This window comes from Solea senegalensis, linkage group LG3, assembly GCF_019176455.1.
Source record: "Solea senegalensis isolate Sse05_10M linkage group LG3, IFAPA_SoseM_1, whole genome shotgun sequence".
In the NCBI taxonomy this organism is placed as follows: domain Eukaryota; kingdom Metazoa; phylum Chordata; class Actinopteri; order Pleuronectiformes; family Soleidae; genus Solea; species Solea senegalensis.
In genome coordinates, this window is record NC_058023.1 from 5,302,086 (window position 1) to 5,327,665 (window position 25,580).

General features: G+C 41.9%; 5 protein-coding genes across 7 annotated transcripts; 1 reads left to right on the plus strand and 4 right to left on the minus strand.

Moving 5' to 3' along the window:
- Nucleotides 1-126: 126 nt before the first annotated feature.
- cbln11 (cerebellin 11) lies at nucleotides 127-3,703 on the minus strand. 2 transcript variants are annotated; one of them, XM_044020769.1, is made up of 5 exons: nucleotides 3,607-3,703; nucleotides 1,463-1,672; nucleotides 1,319-1,381; nucleotides 641-772; nucleotides 127-517 (listed from the first exon to the last, which is right to left on the minus strand). In XM_044020769.1, exons 1-5 carry the CDS (start codon nucleotides 3,632-3,634, stop codon nucleotides 237-239), a joined length of 714 nt encoding a protein of 237 aa, XP_043876704.1. In that variant the 5' UTR covers nucleotides 3,635-3,703; the 3' UTR covers nucleotides 127-236. The 2 variants fall into 2 exon arrangements, with proteins under 2 accessions (XP_043876704.1, XP_043876703.1); XM_044020768.1 differs by lacking the exon at nucleotides 3,607-3,703 and having other exon boundaries at nucleotides 1,463-1,908.
- A 113-nt stretch (nucleotides 3,704-3,816) lies between these two features.
- On the minus strand, nucleotides 3,817-7,076 carry si:ch211-63p21.8 (kelch-like protein 33). Its single transcript, XM_044020766.1, has 4 exons — nucleotides 6,121-7,076; nucleotides 5,051-5,999; nucleotides 4,767-4,937; nucleotides 3,817-4,342 (listed from the first exon to the last, which is right to left on the minus strand). The coding sequence occupies exons 1-4, from the start codon at nucleotides 6,932-6,934 to the stop codon at nucleotides 3,823-3,825; spliced, it is 2,454 nt and encodes an 817-aa protein (XP_043876701.1). The 5' UTR covers nucleotides 6,935-7,076; the 3' UTR covers nucleotides 3,817-3,822.
- A 1,001-nt stretch (nucleotides 7,077-8,077) lies between these two features.
- Nucleotides 8,078-9,547, plus strand: LOC122766873. Its single transcript, XM_044022080.1, has 3 exons — nucleotides 8,078-8,469; nucleotides 8,711-8,839; nucleotides 8,929-9,547. Exons 1-3 carry the CDS (start codon nucleotides 8,106-8,108, stop codon nucleotides 9,207-9,209), a joined length of 774 nt encoding a protein of 257 aa, XP_043878015.1. The 5' UTR covers nucleotides 8,078-8,105; the 3' UTR covers nucleotides 9,210-9,547.
- Nucleotides 9,548-9,958: 411 nt separating this feature from the next.
- On the minus strand, nucleotides 9,959-19,491 carry LOC122767284 (protein mono-ADP-ribosyltransferase PARP14-like). Its single transcript, XM_044022727.1, has 15 exons — nucleotides 19,201-19,491; nucleotides 17,862-18,016; nucleotides 15,493-17,616; nucleotides 15,167-15,403; nucleotides 14,837-15,061; nucleotides 14,573-14,639; nucleotides 14,208-14,354; nucleotides 14,079-14,138; nucleotides 13,761-13,937; nucleotides 12,956-13,094; nucleotides 12,816-12,868; nucleotides 11,374-12,072; nucleotides 11,100-11,233; nucleotides 10,827-11,004; nucleotides 9,959-10,305 (listed from the first exon to the last, which is right to left on the minus strand). Exons 1-15 carry the CDS (start codon nucleotides 19,382-19,384, stop codon nucleotides 10,025-10,027), a joined length of 4,860 nt encoding a protein of 1,619 aa, XP_043878662.1. The 5' UTR covers nucleotides 19,385-19,491; the 3' UTR covers nucleotides 9,959-10,024.
- A 797-nt stretch (nucleotides 19,492-20,288) lies between these two features.
- LOC122766210 (macrophage mannose receptor 1-like) lies at nucleotides 20,289-25,309 on the minus strand. 2 transcript variants are annotated; one of them, XM_044020897.1, is made up of 6 exons: nucleotides 25,265-25,309; nucleotides 24,717-24,786; nucleotides 24,243-24,602; nucleotides 22,827-23,049; nucleotides 22,261-22,349; nucleotides 20,289-21,307 (listed from the first exon to the last, which is right to left on the minus strand). In XM_044020897.1, exons 2-6 carry the CDS (start codon nucleotides 24,748-24,750, stop codon nucleotides 20,961-20,963), a joined length of 1,053 nt encoding a protein of 350 aa, XP_043876832.1. In that variant the 5' UTR covers nucleotides 24,751-24,786; nucleotides 25,265-25,309; the 3' UTR covers nucleotides 20,289-20,960. The 2 variants fall into 2 exon arrangements, with proteins under 2 accessions (XP_043876832.1, XP_043876833.1); XM_044020898.1 differs by having other exon boundaries at nucleotides 24,717-24,780; nucleotides 25,265-25,284.
- Between the last annotated feature and the right edge of the window lie 271 nt (nucleotides 25,310-25,580).

Below are 25,580 nucleotides of genomic sequence, written 5' to 3' on the forward strand. Positions count from 1 at the left end.
AACAACCATTCACTCTCACACCTGCGGTCAATTCAGAGTGTCCAATTTACATAATCCCCATATTGCTTGTTTGCAACTGTGGGAGGAAAGGTGATGGAAGGTTGAACCACAGAAAACAGGAGCAGATGCAATGACGACGATGTCGTGAGTTTATTGTTTTTCACTTCTTTGACGTTACACAGACTATAAAACTTTTCCTAAAAGACTTTTAGGAAAGAACCACAGAGTTTGATCATCTACAGTGGGAAGAGGAGAAATCCGCTGAAGGTCGTGTGTCCGTTCATGTTATCAAACACTCGGCTGTTATCCCACAGTTCCACGTGCACCTTGTCTCCTGCAGCCAGTTGCAGAACAGCAGTGTTGCTGCCGCTGTCGGAGCCGTCAGTCGACGGGTAATCGTAGGTGGAAATTTGACGGACAGCGTTCTTCACTAATATGGCCCCCACTATATGAGTGTTGTAGCCGTAGGTGTTGAAGCTGAAGAAGTAGAGACCGTTTGCTGGTGCTGTGAAGATTCCTGCAAAACGGGAAAGACAAAAACACTTTGATTTGAGCTTTTCAGAACCTGAAAAGAAACTCAAAATTTTAAAATACTAGAAGCAGATGTTAAGCCTCAATTTATGGTGTAAAAGTGGCCTACCTGTGTTGTGATTGTAAGCATTGCCCACGTTTGAGAAGATCCTTTTAAAAATGAGTGTCTTGTCAGTGCAGGGCCCTTGGTAAATCTCACCAGAGTTCACCAAAGACACAGAGAAAGCGACCCGAGGAGCAGCTGTACGTAAGAATATAGAATGTTAATGTGGTAGAAAATCACAGATATTGATGATCCACATCACTGAACCACCGATTACTTTAATGCAAAAATGTTTTACATGTAGAAATGCAAAGTCTCTTGACTTCAGTTTCATGGTTTATTGTGCAATCGTATTTTGGAAATTGTGTCTTCTTTTAAAACGTGTGTAATTTCTAACTTCTAACTTAAAAAAGTTTGTAACTGCATTGTCACACAATTGTTTGTTGGTTGAACCTATTTCTTGTTTGTAATCATAACACAATAACTTTCTTTTCTTTAAGTTCAATCAACTAAAAATTGTCTGACAAAAGGCAGTGAAAACAACGACTATTTTATTTACAGTGTATTTCAGCATCACTTCAAACCACAACATCAAATTCAGTACAAATTTGCAGTACAATTAGACCATTTTTGTCTTTTTATTGTTTAGGTCTTTACAGACTCATGTCAGTTCAACCACATCAATATATTTTGAACATTGTTAACACTTAAGAGTTTGTAAGTCATTTTTTTTATCTTACTTACCTTTGCTACTATGTTTCAGTTTATCAATCTCTCCGTCTGAGGCACTCAGTCTTGTTTGCAGGTCTGTACAAAAGAAAAAAAACAACATGCATGACTTCATGTAGTACAGTGTATGTAGAACTAGTGATTGGATTATCTGGTAACCTTGGTTCTCTTTCTTCAGTTTGTCCATCTCGTCCTTCTGCCTCTCCAGCTCGTCCACAGTTGCGTTGAGTCTGGCCTCCAGAGCCAGCAGATCACTCTGTTGCCTTTCCACGTCTTTCTGATTGCCCTGCAGTGTGTTGATCAACTTCTCCTGAGCTTTCATCCACTCACTCAGGTCCGTGTCGCCTCTTTGTCCAAACCCGGGCTCCGCTAACAGGAATCCAAGAAGGGTGAACAGAACCAAAGCCTTTGAATCCATGCCCTAACTCCGTCTTTGTTTCTTTCCTCTCAGTTTGTGAAAGGAGTTTTCCCTGAGGGTTATATATATACCTGCTCTTCTCACCTCATATTTCATGTCCCAACAGGCCTACAGGTAGCATTATGCAACTATGTACATTTCTGGCAATTTCATGCAATGTAAATGCAGGCATTTAACTGTGTGAATGTAAATGATGACCAAAAATGACTGAATTATTACATTACATTACATTACAATGCCCTCTCCATGAGGTATGATCAGTGCGTGAATTGGGCTGATACTGTTTGGTTACGCAGTGTTGTAATGTTCTGTTGTGAGAACCAGCACGGTTCTCTGTTTATCTGTCCAATTTGTTATTGCATGTGACGGTCACCCACATTTCCAGATATTTCAGGCATGCAGGCAAATCAGGGTCACGAGATACGATCAGTGAAAAGCGTCCCGAGGCGACATGACTCATCACAGTCGGTCCAGTAAGACAGAATGATGACGCACAGAGGTGACCTTTCTGACATCTCAGTGTGACTCTGCCTTTTATGAATTTAGTTTCACTTGACTTTTTTTTTGTTTTGAACAGACCCAATACAGCTTTTACGCTATCATTTAAAAAATATAATGCACTGTGCATCGTTACAAATGAGGTCCAGGTTGTATTTGTATAAAACAATAGGAAGCAAATGAAAGTGTTACTAAGACAAGCTAAACTACACTATATTATAAGTTTAATAAAGAAAATGTACCATGATAGTTCAATAGGTTCAACTTAAATATTCAGTGACGCACAGAAAAATCTCAAGTCTCAATGTAAAAGAAATTAAGAGTCGTGTGGGTGTGCGTTCCATATATGGCGCACACAAACTGAAAGCTGCCTCAGCATGTGTTTAGTCTCAAAGAGTCCCAGACATTGTTGTGGAGACTGTGGAGATCCGAGTATTCAGAGCAGAAACAAAAATGTACCCTCACAGGACACTTTATTAGATACACTGGTTCAACTAGTCCATCCATGACATAAGGGTTGGGACACCCTGGACAGATCGCAGGGGACACAGAGACAAACAACCATTCACTCTCATGGTTAATTTAGAGTGTCCAATTTGTCAAATCTGCATGTTTTTTGGACTGTGGGTGAGAACATGCAAACTCCATGAGGATCATAGACCTTAACTTCCAACGAACTTCTGATGATCAAACCGGGCATCAGATTGAGAGAGAAAGGTGAGTTAAGTGACAAGCTTGGAAACTGCTAATCTACTGCGATATTCACACCTAACCATGACCTAGGGTTCACAGATAATGGTCTGAAATAGAGGGGGGGAAAAAAAAAACAGTGAGCAGCAACAAATTGATTTGAGGTGATAGAAAGTCAACAGGAACTCAAATGAGCGTGCGTTGCAACCAAAGTATGAAGAAGACCTTTGAAAACATCGACACAAATGACGGGTCAGTGTATACTGTTATTATTGAGGACTTGTTCTATGACAGTAGCACACAAACCTATATTGAGCTCTTGAAGTAACACCATTATCACCAACATTAAAATACAGGAGGCATATTCCCAATATGATAACTCTCCTCATCCTCCTCTTCCCCGCACTCTTCACACACTGGTATAGTGATATTAGATTAAGATGGAGCCAAAGATAATTATTATTATTTGTATTATTTTCTATGCACTCCAGTCAAAATTCCTCAGCTCTGCTCCGATCACATACCCTGGTATATACAGGGTAAGAACAGCATTTCTGATTTTCCTCCAAGTACCACCAGAGGAAGCTCACGTACGCAGATACATCTGCAATCCACACTACCCCAAGCTCCAAAGACAAAGAAATCAGTCGTCTGGATGGGGAAAAACTAAGACTTTTGAAAAGGATGAAGCACTTACCCACATTCACTTCCTGGTAGGCTCTCATTACCACCTCTCTGACGTGGAACTGAAACTCAAAGTGAGTGTGCACTGAGCCTTTTGTTTACAGCTAATAGTTGGGTTGAGGCCAATAAGAGCCAATCAGGAAGTCTTAGTTTTTACTCATCCAGACTACTGCCATCTTTGTCTTAATAGTGTGGATGGCAGATGTATCTGGAGCAGGAGCATGTAGCCTTAGTTCCTGAAGTGTTCAGGCAGTCGGAGCAGACATGCCCTAATGTCAGTAACAGCAGAAGGAAGTTTGCCCATGGTCTGCCATCGCTGTGTGCTGGTATCAAACCTGTGGACCAATCCAGACTCACTGTAATCCTCCTGGCAATATCCACCCAATATGTAGATCTTTTCTTCCAGGATGGCTGAGGCTGCGCCCACATGGGGCACAGGGAGTGAAGCAAAAGCAGTCCAGAAATCAGTCACTGGATCATAAACCTCACAGGCTTGTTGATCAGTATAATATGTCCTGAGGTTGCACACTCCACCACTGACGTAAAGGTGGCCACGCAGGGCCTCCATGCAGTGCTGGGCCCGGTCATGGGCCATGTCCGCTAGGTAAGTGGTTCCTCTCTCTGGGTGGTACAGGAACATGGAAACAAGACACACATACTTACAGTCGAAACCTCCGGAAATGAAGATTCTTCCATCTACAGCAGTGGCAGCAAACCCACTCAGAGTCTGGTCTAAGGGCTTGACAAAGCTGAGGAAATACATATTTTACAAGGAGGCATCATCAACACCAGTTCATGATTCCTGAGCTCAGGTACTGAAATACACTTTGTATATTTTTGTTGAAGTAAAAACCAAGAATCAAACAATCAGATGGTTAAGCAGCTACGCTAGCAGGTGATAAATGTTAAAATCTGGCTTTTAACCTGACAAATAAAGTCATTAGATTGATAATGTCTTGTCCAAAATAATTAAGAAAATTCCAATTATTTAGTGAAATTCCAACATCATAATTGTGTAACTGCCCCATACTGGCATGGAATGTTGATTCTCGAAAAAACAAAAATCTAACAGATATTTTACATTTCTGGTAAGGCAGTATTGTGTCAATATATTGTTCTATTTGCAGTTCTATTCGAAAATACATTCAAATATTTGTAACATAAATGTTGTACCTCCAGGAATCAGTGTCTGGGTTGTACATCTCAACACTATCTACGTTGGTGTTGATTTCTTTATCTCCACCAATAGCGTAGAAACGGTCACCATGAGCCACGACAGAGAAGTTGCTTCTTAACTCCTGCATGTCAGCCAGTCTCTTCCAGCTGTTCTGCACAGGGTCATAACTAGTAAAAAGGTAAAGATTGAGAAAAATTAGACCACAGTTTTGCATATGTGTAACAATTTGGTTTAATGACAGTATGAAGAAGACATGTGGGCAATGACTGTCTCATTTTACCTGTATGCAGATTTCATTATGTCATCCTTGGCATAGAAGTGACATCCTCCAAACACATATAACCTTCCATCCATTGCTGCAACTCCATGCCTGAACCTAGGCCTGCCTGGCATTTCCCCAAGACTCCTCCATTCGATCTCCTTCACCAACCCTGTACCACTGCGTAGGGAGTTTGCAAACCAAAGTTCCCTGCTTGGTATATGCTGACCCATATCTTGATTCAGCTGATCTCCCCCGACCAGAACCAGAGCATCCTTGGGTCGCCTGATTCTCCACTGATCCTGGGTTTGTGAAAAGCTAAAACCAAATTCTTTCAGTGCTGAACTATAGAGTTCAACATCTTTGTTTCCAAAGCACTCCAGTCGCAGGTTAATAGCCCTAACCTCTCTGAACTCTCGAAATGTCATGAGGGGAAACCGGACTGCAGTCATCAATTGGCCAGCCTGGTCCAATCTCTTCTCAGGATCAGATTCAATCCATGAGATTACAGCTCGAAATACAGCCAACTCTGAGGGCACACACAGACCATCACAGCGGAGGAAATCCATAAGCTTCTCTGCTGGTAGGTCTTGAAACTTCTCTGTGGATGACACTTCCCAGAAGTTCCTCAGTACAAAGTCATTAGCTTCTTCAAGGAGTGCCGGTATCCCATACGCTTCAGCAAAAGACGCAATGTCCAGGCACGATCTTGCTTCCATTTCCTGACGCATGAAGTCAAGGCAAAGTGAGAGGGCCGGTTGGAACTGAAGCTGCATGGCAGTGCAGGTAATCTCAAAGACACAGTTCCAGTTGAGTAAGAGGTTCCCACCATATGAGTAGTCGATAAGTGCCTCTAATTCAGATGCTAACAGGAATGGAAGGGAAACACAGACCTGAAGAGATTCCTTCATTCCACAGGTGAACATGCCACGGAAGTAGTCACTGTTTGCTGCCAGGATAACTTTGTGAACTTCAGAGAGAGAGAGAGCGCGAGAGACAGAGAGAGAAGAAGATATAAAAACTGGACCACAATTAAATAATCAACACAATAATTAACCATTGCAGTTGTAGGCATAATAGTGTCTACTCACCATGAAATAAAGTCCCATCCGCATCCAAAATCACATCACATCCCACTCTGTCAGCCCACAGCTGCTCAACAGACTTAAGAGTGATCTTCATCTCTTCTAAAGCAGAAATAGTTTTCTCTTCCATCTTGGTAGTTCCATTTTTCTTCATCCTTTCCTCTTTGTTGCAGAGATCCAGCAGTCTTGGGACCCCCAGTAGTTGAGCTGCAGCCTTGATGGGAGCCATGTTGTTCTCGTTTAAGGAAAATATAACCCCTGTGTAGGCAAACCCCACAACTGCCTGAATCCCGACATGATCCACCTCAGGTCCCAGGGAAAGTGACCACCCATATATTTCTATATCCTTATCCCCTTTTGATTGTGCTCCATTTTTCTCCCCCAGTTTCTCCAGGATGAAGGAGCTGATAGAAGCGAGGATAATGGAATGCACATGGAAGCTACTCCCGTCGTCAGTGGTCAGAGTCAGGTCTGTGAGAAGAGATGAATCCCAGAGTTCCTTCAGGGCCTTAACTATCTGTTTAGAAGATGTTTCGCTGTGGTAAACATGGATATCATCACTGTGTTCTTTCTCCTCAAATGTTTCCTCACTCGTATGCGGCGTGATTCCTTGCATGCTACTCATTTGGACCTCTGTCTCTTCTTTCTTACCCCTACTACTCAAAAGGCCCATCCGGGAGTCATTGTAAGCAACAATCCACCTCAGCTCCCGGTTGTCCTGCTCTATTCCTTCTTCTTCAGTCAGTCTTCTCCTCCTTTCCTTTTCTTTCCTCCATCGCTCTTCCCATTCCATTGGCAAGCAACGCCTGGTAAACTCCATGTCAGTAACTAGAACTTAAGTTTCCCTTTGATTTACTACTTACAGTTCTGTGGCACTGGTGATAGCTGATCTGTTAAAACCCTAATACCTTTGCCTTGAATTCATTACATATTTTCACATTTGTTATTTCTGCCTTTCATAATCTTTCTCTCTCCTTCAAATCCCATCTTTCCCCCCCCCACACAACTTTACTCACTGCACAAACAAGTAGCTATTTATAGCTACTGGGCCACAGACATTAAGTATCAGTTGCACCTTGGCACAAGCTCCTTGGTTAAGTTTATCAAGAAAACAAATGGGAGATAAAACGCTTCACACGTGAAATGAAATAAAGGAGCCAGATTAAAATGTACCACCTAAGAATCTAGTTTTACCACTTTGACTGAAGAGTGGTTAAAGGTGTACAGCAACACAAACCAGCTAAAGTTGTACAGGAAAGTAGGGATTCCAAACTTTTAATCCTAAACGAATGAGATGGTGGGTGTATCTTAGTTTTGTTGTTGCTATCAAGATGTAAAGATGATTTCAAAATTTGGTCAAATTAGCCTTAGAATAACCTTTTACGTGTTCTTTAGGGAAGACAAGGTCCTTACTTTACGGGTCATCATATAGCTCTGCCATGAATATATGCGGACCGTAAAGGACAACAGACTTGCAGGTCTGTCTGAATGCCAGACTGAAGGTAAAGTCAATGACTTCCACATCACTGAGCTGACCCGTGAGGACCTGGTAGACCAGGACCTGCCAAGGTAGAGGACAACAAATGCAATTGCAGATGGATTTTAACTTGCTTTCCTGTTTGTCTGTGTGCAGCAAAACCTAAAACAGCAATGGATTTGTATGACATTTTCTGGATACTTTAGGTTATGGCACAAGGAAGAAAGGATTAGATTTTAGTGGCGATTCAGATCTGGATTTGGCAGTGTACCGATTCTGCTGGAAACTGAGTGGCCTTGATGAAAGTTTGGTCTCACTGAGTGCCAAACATCAAACAACTTCCAGCAGGCCAAACGAAAACAAGATACAGTTTATTACAGTGCTTTATCACTATATAATATCACTTTATGTTGTTGTTGTTCAACACAGACTATCCTTGAAGCACGGACAATAATTAACCTGGGCTTTCTTATAAATAACGAGCTCTGTTCATGGTTGGCACACCGTCTTAGATATGCTGAAGCCTCTAAGGTTAAGAACGATGAGATTATCAATTGTGATGCTTTTGGTCGCAGGTCTGTCTGAAGGACAGGCTAAAGACGAAGGCAATGAGATCCACATGTATGACCTGACACATGAGGACCTAGCAGACACCAAGGTAGAGGACAACAACAGTGGCTTGACAAAGAGTGCAACGACGGTCAACCAAAGCTGTGAACCACCCATCTACTCGGTACTGATGGAGCTGGGGGCTCTGAGAGAGAGGCTTTCAGCTACAGTGAGAGCATTGGAGGAAACCAACAAAAAGTTGGAGGCTAGTGAGAAGAATCTCTTTGCTCTAAACAAGACAGTCACTGAACTAAGCAAAGTGGATCAAGGTATTTAAATTTACCATACTAAATTATTCCACAATGAGCACAGACTATGTTTCAAAATCTGAAGACCAGGCAGTGTTGAATTCATTCTCTTGATAAACATAAAAGTGCTTTGTGTGTCCATTATTGGTCTACTACTTGGGCTGAGCTGATAGTAGATTCAATATTGGTCTGATACTGGTCAAAATCAGTGAAGGACTAGAATTGTTCATGTGATTTTTTTATTTTTTTTAACATTTTTCAGGCCAGTCCAAGGTTGCATTTTCTGTTGCACAGCCATTAGATGGAACCATTGGTCCTGTAAATGTTCTTCACCCTCTGGTGTACAAACATGTTCTGTCCAATGTTGGAGGACATTACAACCAACATACAGGTCAGTATTCACTGTACCGCAATGCTATGTCTTCACTGGTAACTGTTATTTCACAACGGCTTTGTTTTATTTGTGTTTGTTAAATGCAGGTTACTTTACAGCGCCAGTGAGAGGAGTCTTCTATTTCACATTTACTTCTTTCTGCTGGGGAGGCAGTGAGGAATGTGGTGGTAGTCTGTACCACAATGGAAACCACAAAGTGTCATGGTACGGCAGGAGTCCAAATCACTCACTCTCTGCCTCTAACAGTGCTATCTTGTTGCTACAAGTTGGAGACAAGGTCAATGTTCATCTTTGGCGTAATATGAAGATCAGCGATAATGGAAACTCGTACTCTACGTTTAGTGGGTTTTTGATTTCCCATTTGTAATTTGTGTGAAAAATGACAATGGCTAACAATATCACCAGCTCAGTGACCACACTGGTTCTAGCCTCTGATGTGTGCTTTGGGTAATTTTAGGCATAAAAACCAATCATGTTGTAGGGAAAGACCAAGCTTTGTGTGCAATTATTAGCTAAGGTTGCTGTGGTCATGGATAAGAAAATAACATGATTACTGTTTTTCCTTCAGATTGTTTTATTGTTTAGATTATGATTATTTTAGATTCTAATATGTCACAGAAATCAAAATCTACATACAATTTATTACCTCATTGAACTGCATTGAGAAAAAAACACTTATAAATTGTCAGCAAACCCTCACCTTAACCCTTGTGCAAGTGTATTTTTTTCCAGTAAAAGTAATTTAAAATCAATATAATGGCTTTTTGACGTCACAATAATCAATACAAAGAGTTCCATTCTAAAGGACAAATTTAGGTAAAACACACTGAATTATAAAGTGCAGTTATGGGATGTGGCTTACAAGCAAACCAAGCATCAGCATCATTCACTATATGAATCAACACTTTTGGGCACACCAAAAACATCTACCGGGAGTAGAATTTGGAAGCAAACTCAAATTTTTCTAGTGTTCTACACGTACCCTTGTCACAGCACCTAATGTGAGGGGGTGGAGTGGATCAGTGGTTAAGACCGTTACCCTGTTTGCGAAAGACATCATGGTCGCAATGGTCGAAAGTTTGACTCCACCCCTGGCTGATTGTACTCAATTCCATTGTAAGTCGCTTTGGATAAAAGCGTCTGCTAAATGACATGTAATGTAATGTGATCATGACTTCGCCCTCAGGCGAAAGTGACCAGGTATTCTGGGTAAGCCTGATCATCGCGGAAGATCACAAACATGGTGGGCTGCTGCTGGTCGTCCACTAAACTGTCAAAGCAGTCCGTGTGGTCTGTGCCTCGAGGAGGGGGGGACTTCATGTTGGCATAACCGCGTGTGAACCGGCCAGTCAGGACACGAGCCACAAACAACCGCTTCAGGCCTGAGGCGTCTGCTGGGGAAAATTTACTGGCCGAATACTGTGCATTTACAGCAAAGTAAACTCCATTTCCATACATGGCACCTGCGACAGAAATGCATAAAAGAAGTCAACTTTTAAGCCATAATTCAACATTTCCAGATCTTGTACCAATGGTTTCAGGTGTCTTCAGGTGTTTGTTGTCAGTTGTTGATATAATTCAGGAGCAACTGATTTAAAATGAACTTTTACTTAAAGGATGACAGGAGATTGAAGAAGAAAATGATGAACTGCAAAGTTCTGTTTTTTAATTCCAGAAGATGGCAGCACTGCAACATCATGGATGCAAGCTGCCCTTACATCAAGTAGGAGAAGAAGAAGAAAGCTACAGGGAGAAGATGTTTTGGTCTGATAGCAACAAATCCTATTCACTTTTTGAGAATTCTCCAGATGCTCCGAATTAGACTATACTGATAAACTGCAGTAAGTATAGTAAGAGTTGGACAAGGTGGTGGTGTAAACAGGAAATCCAGATGTGGCTTCTGGATTAGAATACATTTAAGACAAACAATTTTGCCTGTTTTTGTACATTTGAATGGGTTTTATCCAACAACATAACTCCTTACCGTGTGTTCCTACATAGCTCCGGTCAAATCTGTCCTTTTCTATGCATTTGCATGACTTTTCTGAGGTGCCGTGGTAGAGGATCTTCTCTCCAAGCTCATTTAGACCATTTTTGGAAAGTAGACGCTGCTTACAGACACTAAAGGCTTGCCATAGGAAGTTGTTCTGCACTCGCTCAATCTGTCATCAGAAAACAAGCAATTTATTAGTCTACACGTTAGGTTTGAAATGCTTACACAGCTATGAAAAAGTGTGTTTTCATTTGCCAGACTCACCTTTTGAATCCTGTATTTAGCGGTTGCGAGGAAAGCCTGGGCTACAGACTGGTACTCATTTGTGTTTGGGTGTAGTTCAACCTTTTTAAAGGTTTCGTCTTGCATAGGTTCCCAGTATGCTGGATACTCAAATGCTGCAAAGTAGAAATTACACAAATAATTGCTGTGGTAACGTCAGTGTACTTAAACTTAAAAAGTAGCTTAAAAATAGAGAGGATTAAGTTTTACATAAAACATTTTAAGAAATAACTGGGAAGTATAAAATGTGACATACTTGCTCCCGTCTCCTTCCGTCTCACATTGTATTTGATCCCAGTTTGCAAATTTGTGGCCTTCAGTGTCCTGAGGTCTACATTTGCTATTGTTGCATCTGGTGCTGTGATGTCAACTAACAACTGTTCCATCCTATGAGCTTCCTCCAGCACGTAGTTGTCATGCTGGCTCAGCTCCTGCCAGACTTCATGAACATCCTGAATGGACCACTGGACAGCCAGGGACGTCATTGCTTCGTTTTTGTCTTGGATGTCTTCACACAGCGCATTGTGGATGGCTTTGTTGATTAGTTCAGTGACGCTCAAGACATCTTCTTTCAGGCCTCTCAGCACGCAGACCTCATCTCCTGTACCTGACTGATCCCTGGCATTGGCTCTACCTGTGTCTCCTGCTCGCTTGCCTTTGGCACGTTCATCACTTTGGCGCCTCTCGCATTCCAGGCTTATTCCCAGGACTCTGACTTTCGATAGCACTGCCTCCAGCTCCATCTCTTCAAGCCTGGAAAAGTCATGCACATCCACCTCTCGCTGAATCAGCTGCTTCTGCAGGATCCCCTCCAAATCTCTCTTGATGGTCATGACGACGCCTGGACCACAGCAAATCACATTCAACACAGCCGGCTGAGGCTTTGAGGACATGAAGGTTTTGTCTTGTAGTGCTGAAGAGGGTCTTAGACTCTTCCAGAACTGTTTCGCTTTTTCTAAAAAAAACAAAAAGAAAAGGCAGCTGATGATGCGACACCTTTTGACGTCAATGGTTTGAGTCCAAATTGTCAAACAAATAATAATAAGGTGTAGAGATCCTAACTGATTTAAGGTCCACCTAGTCTTGGGCTGAGAGACATGATAATAAACGATACTGTAACACCACCTTGTGGCTGAAATGTATACTTCATGATGTAAAGAATAGAAGATCTAGTTGTTTATACTGTACATTAACTATTTAATTGAAACTGGTGGGTTTCTGGAGGATATAAGTGGTTATCTATATTTTTCTGTAGTAATACAAAAAAGCTGAGATTTATGCTTTACATTGGATCAAGTGGGTTTCAGTCACATATATTTGAGTTCTCTGAAAAATAAAATGTATTAACCTTGACAATCCTCTGACTATATAACTGCAAAAACATCGTTTCCCCCCATCAGGGTTTCCCAAAGACTTAATTCAAAATGGTGGTCGCAAGATTTCATGCTACGTGAAAGTGTAAAAATACTTTTAGTTTGATAAGGAAACTGTGCCCCTCATTTATTCTGTATTTAGTTTTTTTCCCCCATTTTTTTTAAAAACACGCTAACACACTACACAAACAAGATCAATGCACAATGTTAGCATGATGAAGTTGGCTTCAATCGAGGCTGTCTATGTGCAGCCTCGATTCATCCGAAAAGAAATACGACCACGAAGTGTTCATGAGGCGCACATGAAGCAACTGTGATAACAAACCTCCAAGGCTGCGTTGAGGGGCGATTTGACCAAAGCGACTCTCCAGCTCTGATCTGCAAAGACACAGCTAGGCGATTAATATCCACACTTAGACCACTACTTTCCCTTTTGCTGTGTGGAAACGTTTCTTTACTACTGACCTGAAAACCTGGAAGATAGGTTGTTGCAGGATTACGATGCGGATGAGTGAGAGGGAGTTCGGCTTCAAGTCCCTAATTTCCGCTGCCATGCCGTCTAGCATGGCTTTACACGCTCTAACGGAGTCCATACCGCCCAAACCTGTTGGGATATGTTAGACAATGGGTTTGACTCCAGATGTCCCAATGGTCTTTAGCAGAAATGAACATTAAAGTTCAGTAAAACACCTGAAAAAATATATAATTTGACCATTGCTACTTGGATTTTTTTGCATCTGCATTTGTTGGCTTTGTACCAGAAAGTTCTACCGCTGAGAAACAACAATGGTGACAAGTAAGTAAGAATTTCTGTTATGAGACCAATGGCAAAGGGTACGGTAGAGTTTGGTACAGTGCGGTAAAGTTTGGAATATTCACACCTATCACAAGGGAGTGACTTATTTCTGTCGCCCCAATCTGCTGACCACACCGAACCATAATGGTTTAATGGAGCTTCTCTTTCTTAGCCAATTGTCATGTGTTGGCCAGTACCAAGAAGTAAATGAGGGTAATTGACCGTTTAGGCCACTCCGGGCAACAATCAGGCCCCTGAGTTTATAAAGTTTGAGTGAAAAAAACCTGTGAATCAAAAACACTGAGGTAGTGAGGACAACAGGCATTTTCATTTCATGTTTTTTTATCCTAGATTGGATTAGTTCATATGCAGCTTTAAGAAGTAGAGTCCTATACTTTGTTATTGCATATTGTGTAAATGATATTTTTCATTATACTTGAACAGTGAATGCAACCACATGTGTTCAGTACAAACCGGTACTGACGGCTGGGAAGGACACTGACTGGTAGCCTTTGCTCTCACACTGCTTCAGTATCTTCTTGCAATTCTTCTGAATCACCACTGGATCACAGCTGAAACTAGCATGGATGATTTCTCGGCAACTGAGCAACCCAGGTCCTGTGGTGCACATGTGGTCTGCTGGAGTGCCCACTGGCCAAAAAAAAGCAAATGTAAGGAGAGAAAGAGAGAGTTTCTTTTTTCACCTTGCAGCAATGACAATCCTATGAATATCACTAACATTTTTAAAGTGGTTTCTCTGAGTTTTTTTAGTACATTTCTCGGGTGGCTTACGTTGTTTTAACTCTGCTTCAATAGAAGGTCCTGCTGCAGTCAGAATAGCTTTGGAAACACCTGTGGAGTTTGGGAATACACTTAGACACACACATGTGTTTGTGTAAATAAAATAATAAAAATGAGTACCAGAGTGATTGTTGGAGAAATCCGTTGTATTGACAATGACATCAGTGCCCCCATTTACAATGTTACCACAGAGCATTTGAAGTTTCACTCCACCCAGCATGGCTGTACTGTCAATATTAGACCTTGAGACATGGCGGTAAAAGGTAGCTAATAGAAAAAAACAAAACAAAAAAAAAACAACATTTATTAGCATTGAGCACTAACTAAAGAGCTGCTGAAAGTGACAACACCAAATAAAAATAAACCAAAATTTATTAAATTGAACAGACACAAGGTTTTAGCACTTTCTGTATAGCTATATAGGGATAGTTCTGTTTTTAGAGTTTTTGCCACATTAAACCTGAAAATTAATAAAACCCGCTGACCTTGATCAGGGTGGGCATCATTTGTGAATCCTTTGAAATTCAATGTTTGCTGAGCAGACTGGAACGCCTATAAAGACAAAAGTGAAGGATTTAAAGATAATTTATTATACAAAAATACAAGTACAACGTGGTTTTTGTTTCCTTAGGTCTAGAGTAAAACTCCAGAAATCGTAGACAGAGGAAATAAAAAGCAGTTAAGAACATTAACTTTATACTGCAGATTTGATTCTGCTCTCTTGTTTTGTACTGATGAATTAGTAGTACCTTGCTGGATTTTTTGTCTGTGGGGTGAATAACAACACGGACCAGGAAAGGCAGCCCGCTGACTCGGTTCTGTTCAAAGTCACGGAGCTCCTCGAGTATAACCCTGGATGCTGTGGTGTGAGGAAACTGCAGGACAGCACCGGTCCCGAGGACTGGGAGAGCAAGTGAGGTAAAGACTCTAATCTCACAGGATGCAAGAATTTTTCTTATTCCTTGTCTCAGGGCCTGGCAAATTCAAGGATTATCAAGATTACAATATAAAAAAAAACATCTAAAATTTGGTTGCATGCAAGTAAAAACCAAAATCATTGATCAATACACAAAAATCACCTGGACTGCAGTTCCATGTTCGTTGTTATCCCAGGGGAGAAGATTAAGGAAGAACACTGCTTTTGATGGGAGAGGAGCCAAGCCAACGAGCAGAACTATGTCACCAGGCAGTGTAGCTCCACGTGCTTCCTTATGAAACTTGGCATTTAGCTGAGGCCCTACCATGTTGGACAAATCACATCCAATGCGGCTGGAGAGATGATCATGGCCAGACATGGGACATACCAAGCCATCAACCTATAGGAAATAACATCATTCCACATTGTCCAAACTGACACATGTCGACAAATCATCAGAATCTATAAAAAATATACAAAGATTCTCACCAGCTGGGTCTCAATTGTGCCCTCAACAATCTCAACTTTAACTTCAGGGGGTCCACCAGTGGCTCCTCTTGCTGCGTCTTGGGCGGTAGCGTCCAACTGGAGCCCCAAATTACTAGGTGTACCTAATGTTGTGCCTGTTCCTTGGAAAAGCCGGTCACATGCTCCCTGCATGGCTCTCACCACCTCTCCTCTGTTATCAATCAAGGTTATTCTTCTCAGACTCCGACCTCCTTGACTACCAAACTCTTTCACAGCAGTCACTATAGCCTCAGAGCACACAGTGACAGGGACACCAAACACACCAGAGCTGATACATGGTATTGCTATAGAGCTGATCTCCATCGATTCAGCCATATTCAGAGTGGAGTGCACAGCTTTTTCCAACAAGAACCTTTCATTGCCACCTGATTTCTTAGCCACAGGCCCAACAGCATGCAGCAGTGTCTTACAGCGCAAGCTCCCGCCCGTGGTCACGACCACATCACCTGTACGAATTTTCCCAGTTTGCTTGACTATCGCATTACTCTCCTTCTGTATTTTGGGTCCACCTGCTTTACTCAGAGCAGCAGCAACACCTCCACAGTGGTCCAGATCTTCATTGGCAGCGTTAACCAGGGCATCCGCATGCTGTTTGGTAATGTCACCCAGACACACCACTACCTGGAGTCCGTCACAAAGTGTGTAGCTGGCAACTGTGTTGCCTCCATTACTCAGTGTTGCACCAGATGTGAAAGTCTGACTAGCTTGAAGTTCTTCACAAAGCTTTATGAGACACTTCTGGGAACGGGCAACTTTTAAAATGGACTCTTGTCCTAAGGGACTTTCAAAATACCTCAATGCACCTGGCAGGTTGATGGTGACGTTGTCCTGAACGAGGGAATCTAGAAATGGACCCAGTCTGTTCCTAACCTCAGTCACCTTTCCGGATGGACCTTCCAGACCCACCGTGGACTTAGAGGAAAAGGTTAGAGGATGGAAAATAACCCCTGAATAATCAAACTTATGCAGCTGCAGCAGTTCTGGTAAGAGTTGTACTAACTCTGGAAAAGGGAGAATGACTTTGCTGTCGATGCTTGCTTGGTCTAAAATGCATTCTTGAACAGTTTCATTTAAGTCTTCAACCTCTTTGGTGTGGCCCACTAAGTACACTGCGTTGGCTGGGCCAAACAGGACCTGAGCCCTATGTTGTCCTTGGTTCAACTCATGTGACTTGAACTGAAGCTTGTTCCGAAGCTCTGGTGGAACAGTGGCGCAATGGGGCAGAAAAATCTTGATTTCCTTGAACTTTTCTTTCATTTTTTTTGCCGAGTCATCCAGGTTATCTGCAGACAGGGAGAGGAAACAGATCTCCGTGTCTCGTAACTCAATTTCAACCGCATCACCAACCCCTAAGATGTCACTTAGCATCCCCTGGCCTCCATAGGTTTTCCTTAGAAAGGCCAAAAGATGTGGGCTAATGTCAGAAACTGTCCTTTTTGACACCAGACTCCCTGCTTTAGCGATCAATTCATCAGCCTCAACGATGTCCAACACAGAACCTTCCAAAACAACCTGACCTGAATCTCCCTGTGTGACCTTAATGCCTGGGCATTTTTGTCCCAAATCATGCTCAATTTCTTTCCAGAGGAGGCGCAGTTTTGCCTCACCAAGGCGTCGAGTGCAAGTTTCCTTCTTATAAAAACTTTGAGGTTTCACAACCAAGCCCTCAATCTCTGTCAGCCTGGCATTAACCTGGACACGTTTCCCAACCACGACAGCCATACCAACTTCATCGTAAACCTTCACCTGATCTAAGTCTTTGTGAGAGCTGGGAGGCTGAAGCAAAGCCTTGACTTTGTGGGGGTTCACCTCAAAGTGGCACAGGTAGCCATCGAAGAGCTTGTTCACCTCAGATTTCCACTTTGTGCCTTCATCTGCAGCATCAGGTTGAGCTAATCTCCTGAACAAAACCCTGCCCTTCTCTGGGTAAAACTGAGCAGTGCAGGCCATTGAGGCAAGTTCTGTCTCTAGCTCTTTCCCAGCCTTGTCACATTCCTTAAGATAATTCTGTAGGTAAGTATCACACTGTAGTTCATACTCCTCACCACTTGATGGCGGTATTGAGGCAGGAGTAGACTGTGAGCTCTGTCAGTGCAAACACATAAAAATCAAATGTCAGTTTATAAGGAACACTGAGCTAAAACAGTCTGCTACAGATGTTCTAAAGCAGCCTTCGGGAATATTATAATGTTGACTTGTTTGCATTATTAAATGTTTCTATTTTGAACCGATCCCCGAAATACAACTTTGTAATCCACATTCAGTGACCTATGGATGTATTGCGCAACAGTTAGCGACTGTTGAAGCATTGGACAGGTTTCCATGCTGACCTGTGATGAGGTCACGCTCAGTTTTGCACCAACTGATGTGGAGATGGAGGTGGGAGCTGAGCTGGGAGATCCTATGCTGCTCTGGATGGTGAGGACCAGAGGACCATCTGCCAACTCCAACACATGTTCTGGCCTCTGCAGGACTCTTTGCTGAGCTAAAACACACACAAAAAAACACCGCACTTGTTGGGGACTTCTTGCCTTCCCATAATTTACCCTTTACCTTTCTGACTGGATGAAGAAGAAGAGTCGCTGAGGGCATCTTCATCTCCAGATAAAGTCTGCATCAGCTGAAGTCTATTATGTCTTTAAAGGCATGTTTGCTGCTTTATTGTTGCTGTTGGACAGTAAACTCAACTTTACTCTCACACACCAAAGTCCATAGAGATAATCAGCATTTTAAGCTACTGTGGACACAGGGGCTGCTGATCTACTGCTGCCTCTTACGGTAAATGTGTGTACTTTCAGTAAAAGTGAACAAAAGGACTTCAAACTATGGACTCTTTTCTCTGGAATTTGGTGTGCGGGGAGTGAGCAGTTCAAACATTTTAGGTTCCAGCCAAAAGGAGAAAACGCATTAAACATGTTATTAAGTCACCACAGACTTAAGTAAGGCACGCTTTTAGCATATTGGCTTTAAAATCTGTTTTCTCTTTCTGTCCCCACTGGCAGCCATGTCTTCAGTGTCAACACTTCATCCAACGCTGTACCATCCCTTTAAAACCAACTTCCTGCTTTCATCATCGGCATGTACTAGAAATAGACCATATTTTCTTAATATGTCTTATATAGTGTCATCAATGTTATTTTCTACACAAAGCCACCGCTGCACTAAAATGAGTTAAATCCCTGAACAAATTATAGTTATTTACTCGCATTCCCTAAAGAGAATAAGGTGTTTTAGTGGCTGAATGTTATTAACAAACATTTTTATAGTTTGACACGAGTGTTTGAAAGATGTTCTCGTGTTTAAGACAGGTGATCTAATAAATGGGTTATGTCAGGTGTGGAAAGTCAGTATCAGTGTCGGACCAAGACTTTATGGGGCCCTAAGAAGATTTTTATTTGCCCCAGCTGTTGGGATCACTGTGAAAAATGAAAGTGAAAGCAGCCAGTGAAACAGTAGGTTTCTGCCTTTTTTTCTCTCCTTTTCGTTAACAAACACACACAAACATAAATATATGAACAAACAAATAAATACAGACATAAATAAATAAAGGTAAATGTATGTAAAGCTGTTTTCAGTGCAGGCATACTTTCACTTTCACCAGTGACACAGCAACATAATAAGGAGACATTCAGGGGACAGACCCGCTCCTAAAGACACTTTCTGTCTCACCTTCTCGCTCTTTAAACGCGATGCTGTAAACTTTGTCGCCGATTTGGCTCACGGAGCCGCACTCTCCTCCACCGGACTTGCGGCGGATATGGAAATAGTTTTCCACCCTGCGGACTTCTTGTCTGTCCAGACTGCGGCACTGGAAGACGACGACGTGCTGATGCCGACGAGCCGCAGAGTCCATGGCGTGAGCGGCTTTAAAAATCAATCCGTGAATGAACTGAAGACGCGGGTTTCCGTGCGTCCTGACACGCAGGGTGCCGGTGGCGGACGGGGGTGACGTTGTGGCTGTTGCCGGCTCAGGTGCGCCCTCTGGTGCTCATGCCTTGACATCTCTCAAACACACAGACTTGTTTGTATCCCTCAGTGAGGACTCTCATAGACATAACGCAGTCCCCAGCCCCTTACCCTAACCTTAACCAACACAACAAAGTGCCTAATCTTAAACTTTAACTTAATTCTAACCCTTAACCCTTAAACGTGGTCTTAACCCTGAAAAAGACAGGTTTGTAAGTTCTGGACCTGACACAGGCACACAACATCAGAGGACATTACATTCATTTCCTGGAGACGGACTCTCACCTTAACCATAACCTCACCCTAAAAGATTTAGGTCCCCACAACATGAGCTATACCTGGAAAACACACACACACACACCACAGTCTGCCCTCCAGTGATCACACCAGGGAACAACAAAACAACATCAGCAGAGATTTTAATGAGCTTTATTTTGTTTTGTTTTTTGGTGTGTGCTTTTTTTTTTACTAATCTTTTACATTTTTTTTATTTCTGTAAATGAAACACTTTGAATGACACCTTGGTATGATCACGTGATGCACAGACAAATTGTAAAGCCACCGAACAAATAACTCGTTATTTGAAAATGTGATCGATGTTGCCACCTAAAAATCCACTAAAAACAATTCTCACAATAACAATACAACAAAAACCATTTCTCACATTTATCGGCACTATTCTAGCATGAGTCTTGACTAAGAATAATAGAAAAACTGTTATTTAAGGTGATTAAATAAGTACACCAAGTGTAGCTACACAGGTTCAACAATAAGGCCACGATTCGTACAGCTGTCTTGATTTTCTGTTTATTTTCTTCTCCTTCGCCGTCGACATCAATAAATCATAAGACACCGTGAAAACTATAAATACAAACATAAAAGTCCATATGAGTCCATTGAGGCTTATTTTAACAAACCAAAAATTAAATACATATGACAATTAATATAAGTATAATTACCGTGTGCGCCTCTTGAACACAGTGCAGAAAACTTACGAAATCTTAACCTCTTGTCTCCATGACAGTGTTCCCGCTTCTGACCCACAATCCCTCAGTTTAACCTCAAACTGACCCCAGTCATGTGAGCATGCACTTCAAAATAAAATGACCTTACTTCAAGGTATTTAAGTGACATTAAAATTATTATACAGACATAATTTAATTCACTTACGCATAAATGTACAGCCCTTTTGTCTCCTATTTATTAATGTTAACACTTAAAGAACTCCAGTTTATAACATTGAAATCTGTCTCAAAGACAGTTACACCAAGTGTAATTGTATTCAACAACAGAGGAACGTGTATGTGAGTGTTTTACACTGCAAAGTGGACAAAAACAACAACAGACAAATATTATAGATTACATCTGTGCCCAGTAACGTATATAAACGACCACATTTTTGTATTAAACCACTGCAATACGTTATAAAATCTTTCAAAATGTGGAAAAAGCTTTTAAAAGCTTTAATTTTTGGCACAGATGACATTGAACTTCTCCTCATCAGGCATACAAAACCACTGATGGCCATTTCCTTTCTTCATGGCTACAGCAGTGTGACAAACGTCAGCGTCTAAATCTGGGGCCCAGTTTGTATAGGTCAGGTCCTCACCGGTGACCCAGAACCAGAACCCCAGAGTGCAGGTGTAGCGCAGTCCCAGCCAGATGTAGTCTGTGTCGGCTTCGTCGACTAGCTTTTGGACCCACCTCTGGTCGTGGAGGCTAGTGATGGAAACCATGTCCTCATGTTCGTCTCTGCAGTAATCCAAGGCCTCCTGCCAGGTTTTGTTCTCCTTGACTAGGATCAACTTATCTGTCACTCAAAAAAAATAAAAATAGAAAAAAATGCAATGAAAAATGTAATAAATCACAACTTTGCAGGATTTGTATCCTAATGTTACAGCTTCAGTGTCATTGTGATGGTTCAATGGAGATCGGGGACTGCCTCCACTGCCCCCTACTGGCTGTCAGTGTTGTAATGAAACCGAGTACAAATACTTTGTTACTGTACTTAAGTACAAAAATCACACACCTGTACTGTACTTTGTTTTTTTGTATTTCCAGCAACCTTTACTTTTACTCCAGCACATTTCCTCTAACTGTCTTTGTCACACCAAATAAAAGAGGAGTTGGTATTATGGTCTGTATTTATATAGAGCTTTTCTACTCTTGATGCTGCTTTATACTACGGCTCTCGCAACTCCTCACCAAAAAATTACTTTTGATTCTTTAGTACAGTGAAGGTCATATATTTTAAGACTTTTACCGAAGTAACATTAGAAAAAAAAAGAAGTGACTTCAACTTCTACCAAAGTCATTTTCTAGTAACATACTTGTACTTTTACTCAAGTATCCCTTTACGGTACTTGATACAAGACTGGAGTCAGGAGGTTTCTCGAAGTCTCGGGTCTCGTGGGGGAAACGACAAGCTTTTTCCAAATGGCAAAAAGAAAAACCTGGCATGGACACGTCATGTTCGCAGGCTCCGATGAAAACAAACGCACAAGGCCAGGAGAGGGGGAAGGGAGGGCGGAGCATCAGCGGGGAGTTTTTACAACAGTGGGGATAAAAGTGTAGACAATGCATGGACGTGCTGTAAACATAGGTACTGTCAAGAAAAAGGCGACCAGACTTGCACAGTTCCGCTTCAATATATGGCACTAACAACACAACGATGAAATATTTGTTGTATAAACACGTAAAGTAAATAATTACACAATCTCAACTTAAACGCTAACGGTGGCGCTCAATTGTCACAATACTCACCGTCGTAGCAGAAGAAGGGTTGTTTTTTTTGGCATTCATCACATTTCCATCCTCCAGTTATGCAAAGAAGGTTCTGGTTACTACCGTCACTGAAAGAGAAATAGCTCCCACATGATTCACATAAAGACAAATTGTATTCCCTTTTTTTTCTTTTTTTTTCTAAATGTGCAAGGTAACACTGATTAGTCAAATCACTAAAAACAAACGCAGTTGGAGAGAAGAGCGCTCCATGTGAAGCTACAAATGGAAAAGCTCAGACCCTGTGACTTTTATATGACTCTGAACAAAGAGTCTGCGGGGTTTTCGGATCAGCGCTTGAGCAAATTCTTGACTTTTTAAAAAATTTTTTTTTTATCAAGGATCGTTTTGAAATTGACAACAACACACACATGTCTGTACTTTTTTTATTTGCTCTTCATCCACATGTGTGCAGCCGTCAGGGCTTCTGCGTGGCCTCCGTCTATTGTGATGCACGGTGTGTGCGGGAAACGCAGCGGACGACACAAACACGGACACTGCTACGCTGAGAGAGACAGACACACACACACACACACACAAAAACTCACCCGTAGCACTCACTCCAGTGTCTAAAAGAGAAATTCCGTCCATCTGACCACTGCCAAAGATCTTTGAAGAGGCCAATCCAGAAGTGTTCATAATTCAGATTGAATGGTAAGTTGTTTAACTGATCGTGTCCACTGACGAGGTCTGTGTAGTTTTTTCTACAGTATTTCTGGGCATTGAACCAGTTCAATTCATAATATATTGGGATGACTGTTTTATTTCCTTCTGTAGAAAAAACACACAAACAAGAATCATGTGAATTACAATTTTACAAAATGTGTGTGTGTATCAGTAGCGACTGCGCTAATTGCTCAGCTTCCTCTAAAATGCAATGTCAAACTGTGCAACTGTGTCGTATTGACATTTATTGACAATACTGAACGTGCGCTAGAACGCGAATCCGCTGCTTATCGCGGACGACGGACCGTCTTACGGGATTTATTCGTATTCCCGTAGCAGCCTCCGCATTAAAACCACTTGAAGCTCAGCTTCCACGACTCAGACTAGGTTTTTTGTTTTTCCACGGCGGTGAGCTCGACGCTGATTGAATAAATGCGGCATAAACGTCGTCACTTCCGCAGAAGCTCGGCGTCTCTGAAAGGCGGAGCCGTTTTTTTTTTTGACTGACAGCGTTGCAGGGACATACGCTCTGGTTTTAAACTTCATGCGGGACCTCGTACCTCGGATTGCGACGCTTCACGAGCAGAATGCACCGCGCGGAGGATTCCTGGATCGCCAGTAGAACAAAAACAACGCACTATGCATTTATTGCAACGTCTAAATGTTCAATGGAGCATTATAAGGGTGAGTCTGCCGAGTTTAATGAGACTTCCAGAACTCTATGGAAGGCATGGAAGTCTTTGAACAGGTGAACACATGCTTACAGTCAGGGCCGGCTCTTGGCATAGGCGATATAGGCGGTCGCCTAGAGCGCCATCTGCTGGAGGGGCGCCCCTCCAGCAAAATTTTTTTAAAACAATGAAAATAAAAATGATTTTCTATTCCCAGTCGCCCTCATTTGTGTGTTCTCTCTTGAAAAGAGCATCAACCGTGAAGTGTCTAGGCAGGTGTCATTTGATGATACCATAGATGCTTTTCCTGCAAGGAAGTCCAGATGTGTACAATTTTAGTTGAAGTGAAAGACACGCTGGAAAGAGTTACCTGAAAGTTTGTTGTTGTTGTTCAAATGAAACTGTTGTGATTGTTCTTGTGGTTGCTGTCATTCAATACTTGAAAGTTGTGATTTTTTGCTGTTTGCTGTTGTTGTTCAAATTAAACATGTGTGATTGTTCATTTAGCTGGTGTAATTCGTGTGTGTGTGTGTGTGGGGGGGGCACCGGAGAGCAATCTCGCCTAGGGCACAAAATTTGGTAGAGCCGGCTCTGCTTACAGTGTAAGAGGTTTTAAACTTAACTCACCGTTATAGCAGAAAAATGGGAACTTGCAACCGCTACAGTGCTTTGTATGTTTGTTGTTGTCTTTGTCAATCGTCACACAATGCTCAACATGTTCAACATTCAATTGCAATTGAGTTTCATTATACTCCACTCCAGGCAGAGACCAGTGCCACATCCTGTTCTCCTTTCTGCTGAGCCCAATCCAGCTGTGTTGATATTCATTCCCTGCAGAATCTTGCAGTCTCTTGAAGTCTGTCATGTTGTACACTGTGGCCAGGTCTGTGTGATGCACTCGACAGTACTTCTGAGCCTCTGTCCAGTTCTTATTTTCGTTAATGAATTTGTACTCATAGAGATCACACGTGAAGAGAGAGAACCCACCTTAACAGGCAGAATAAAGTACAGCGTTAGAGCAGTCAGGAAATTTACCCAATTTCTTTCAAGAATCCAACATAGGCTTGTAACCATCTTTGTTTCTGCCGAGTTGTCACTTACCCATCAGCAGAATGAGCAGAAACAGACTCGGCATCGTCGCTCTGTTGGATGAGACTTCTATCAACTTCCTCTGGGAGCATAAAACACAGGTTGTGCTTGTTATTATTTGTATTCAGAAATCTGGTCGACGTTTAATTTATCCATCATTTGTAATGTGATAGCCTTTAAAAATAATAACAATTACAACATGACATCGGGAGAAAAAACTCCAATTAGTGGCCACGAAATAGTAATTAATAAGCAAAAAGAGCGTAAGAGGGCTAAAGCTGCACGATGGACAGAGATTATAGTGTGAGTGGGTTTTATTTTAGGTTGTGAAGCTACATTTCATAGCCATTTCTACACCATAAACCATTTTTAATCATCGATAAATGAACACAACAAGCTGCTTGTCTACAAACATAAATACCAATAATACAAATATGGCTTAAAAGGCTGTCATTTCAAATTCATTCGTACATTAGCAGGTTAATTAACGCTATTTAGTTACAGATCATGTAAAATACTGCATTTGCTGGAGGAAACATGTAGTAAACGATGCAACTCACGTCTATCAATTTTCCTTCCTCGGCTGCTCGCTGGTGATCCTCCTCGACAAGCACTGAGACGCGCAGCAGGTGGACGCTGCTTTGTAGCCGCCTTCAAGGTCAGAATTTCAATATTTAAAAACAGAGAGAACAGTGTCGATTCATGGTCAGGGTACGATTTACATACTGCAACAGAAAACAGATGTGTGAGGCCTGTTGAGAGCGATGGATGCCACCCGAATACTAAGTAAATAAAACTCTATATCTATAACTAAAAAATTCAACCATAATCTCACCACGTGGATTAAGAAAAACGCTGTCATACTAAATTCCTTTT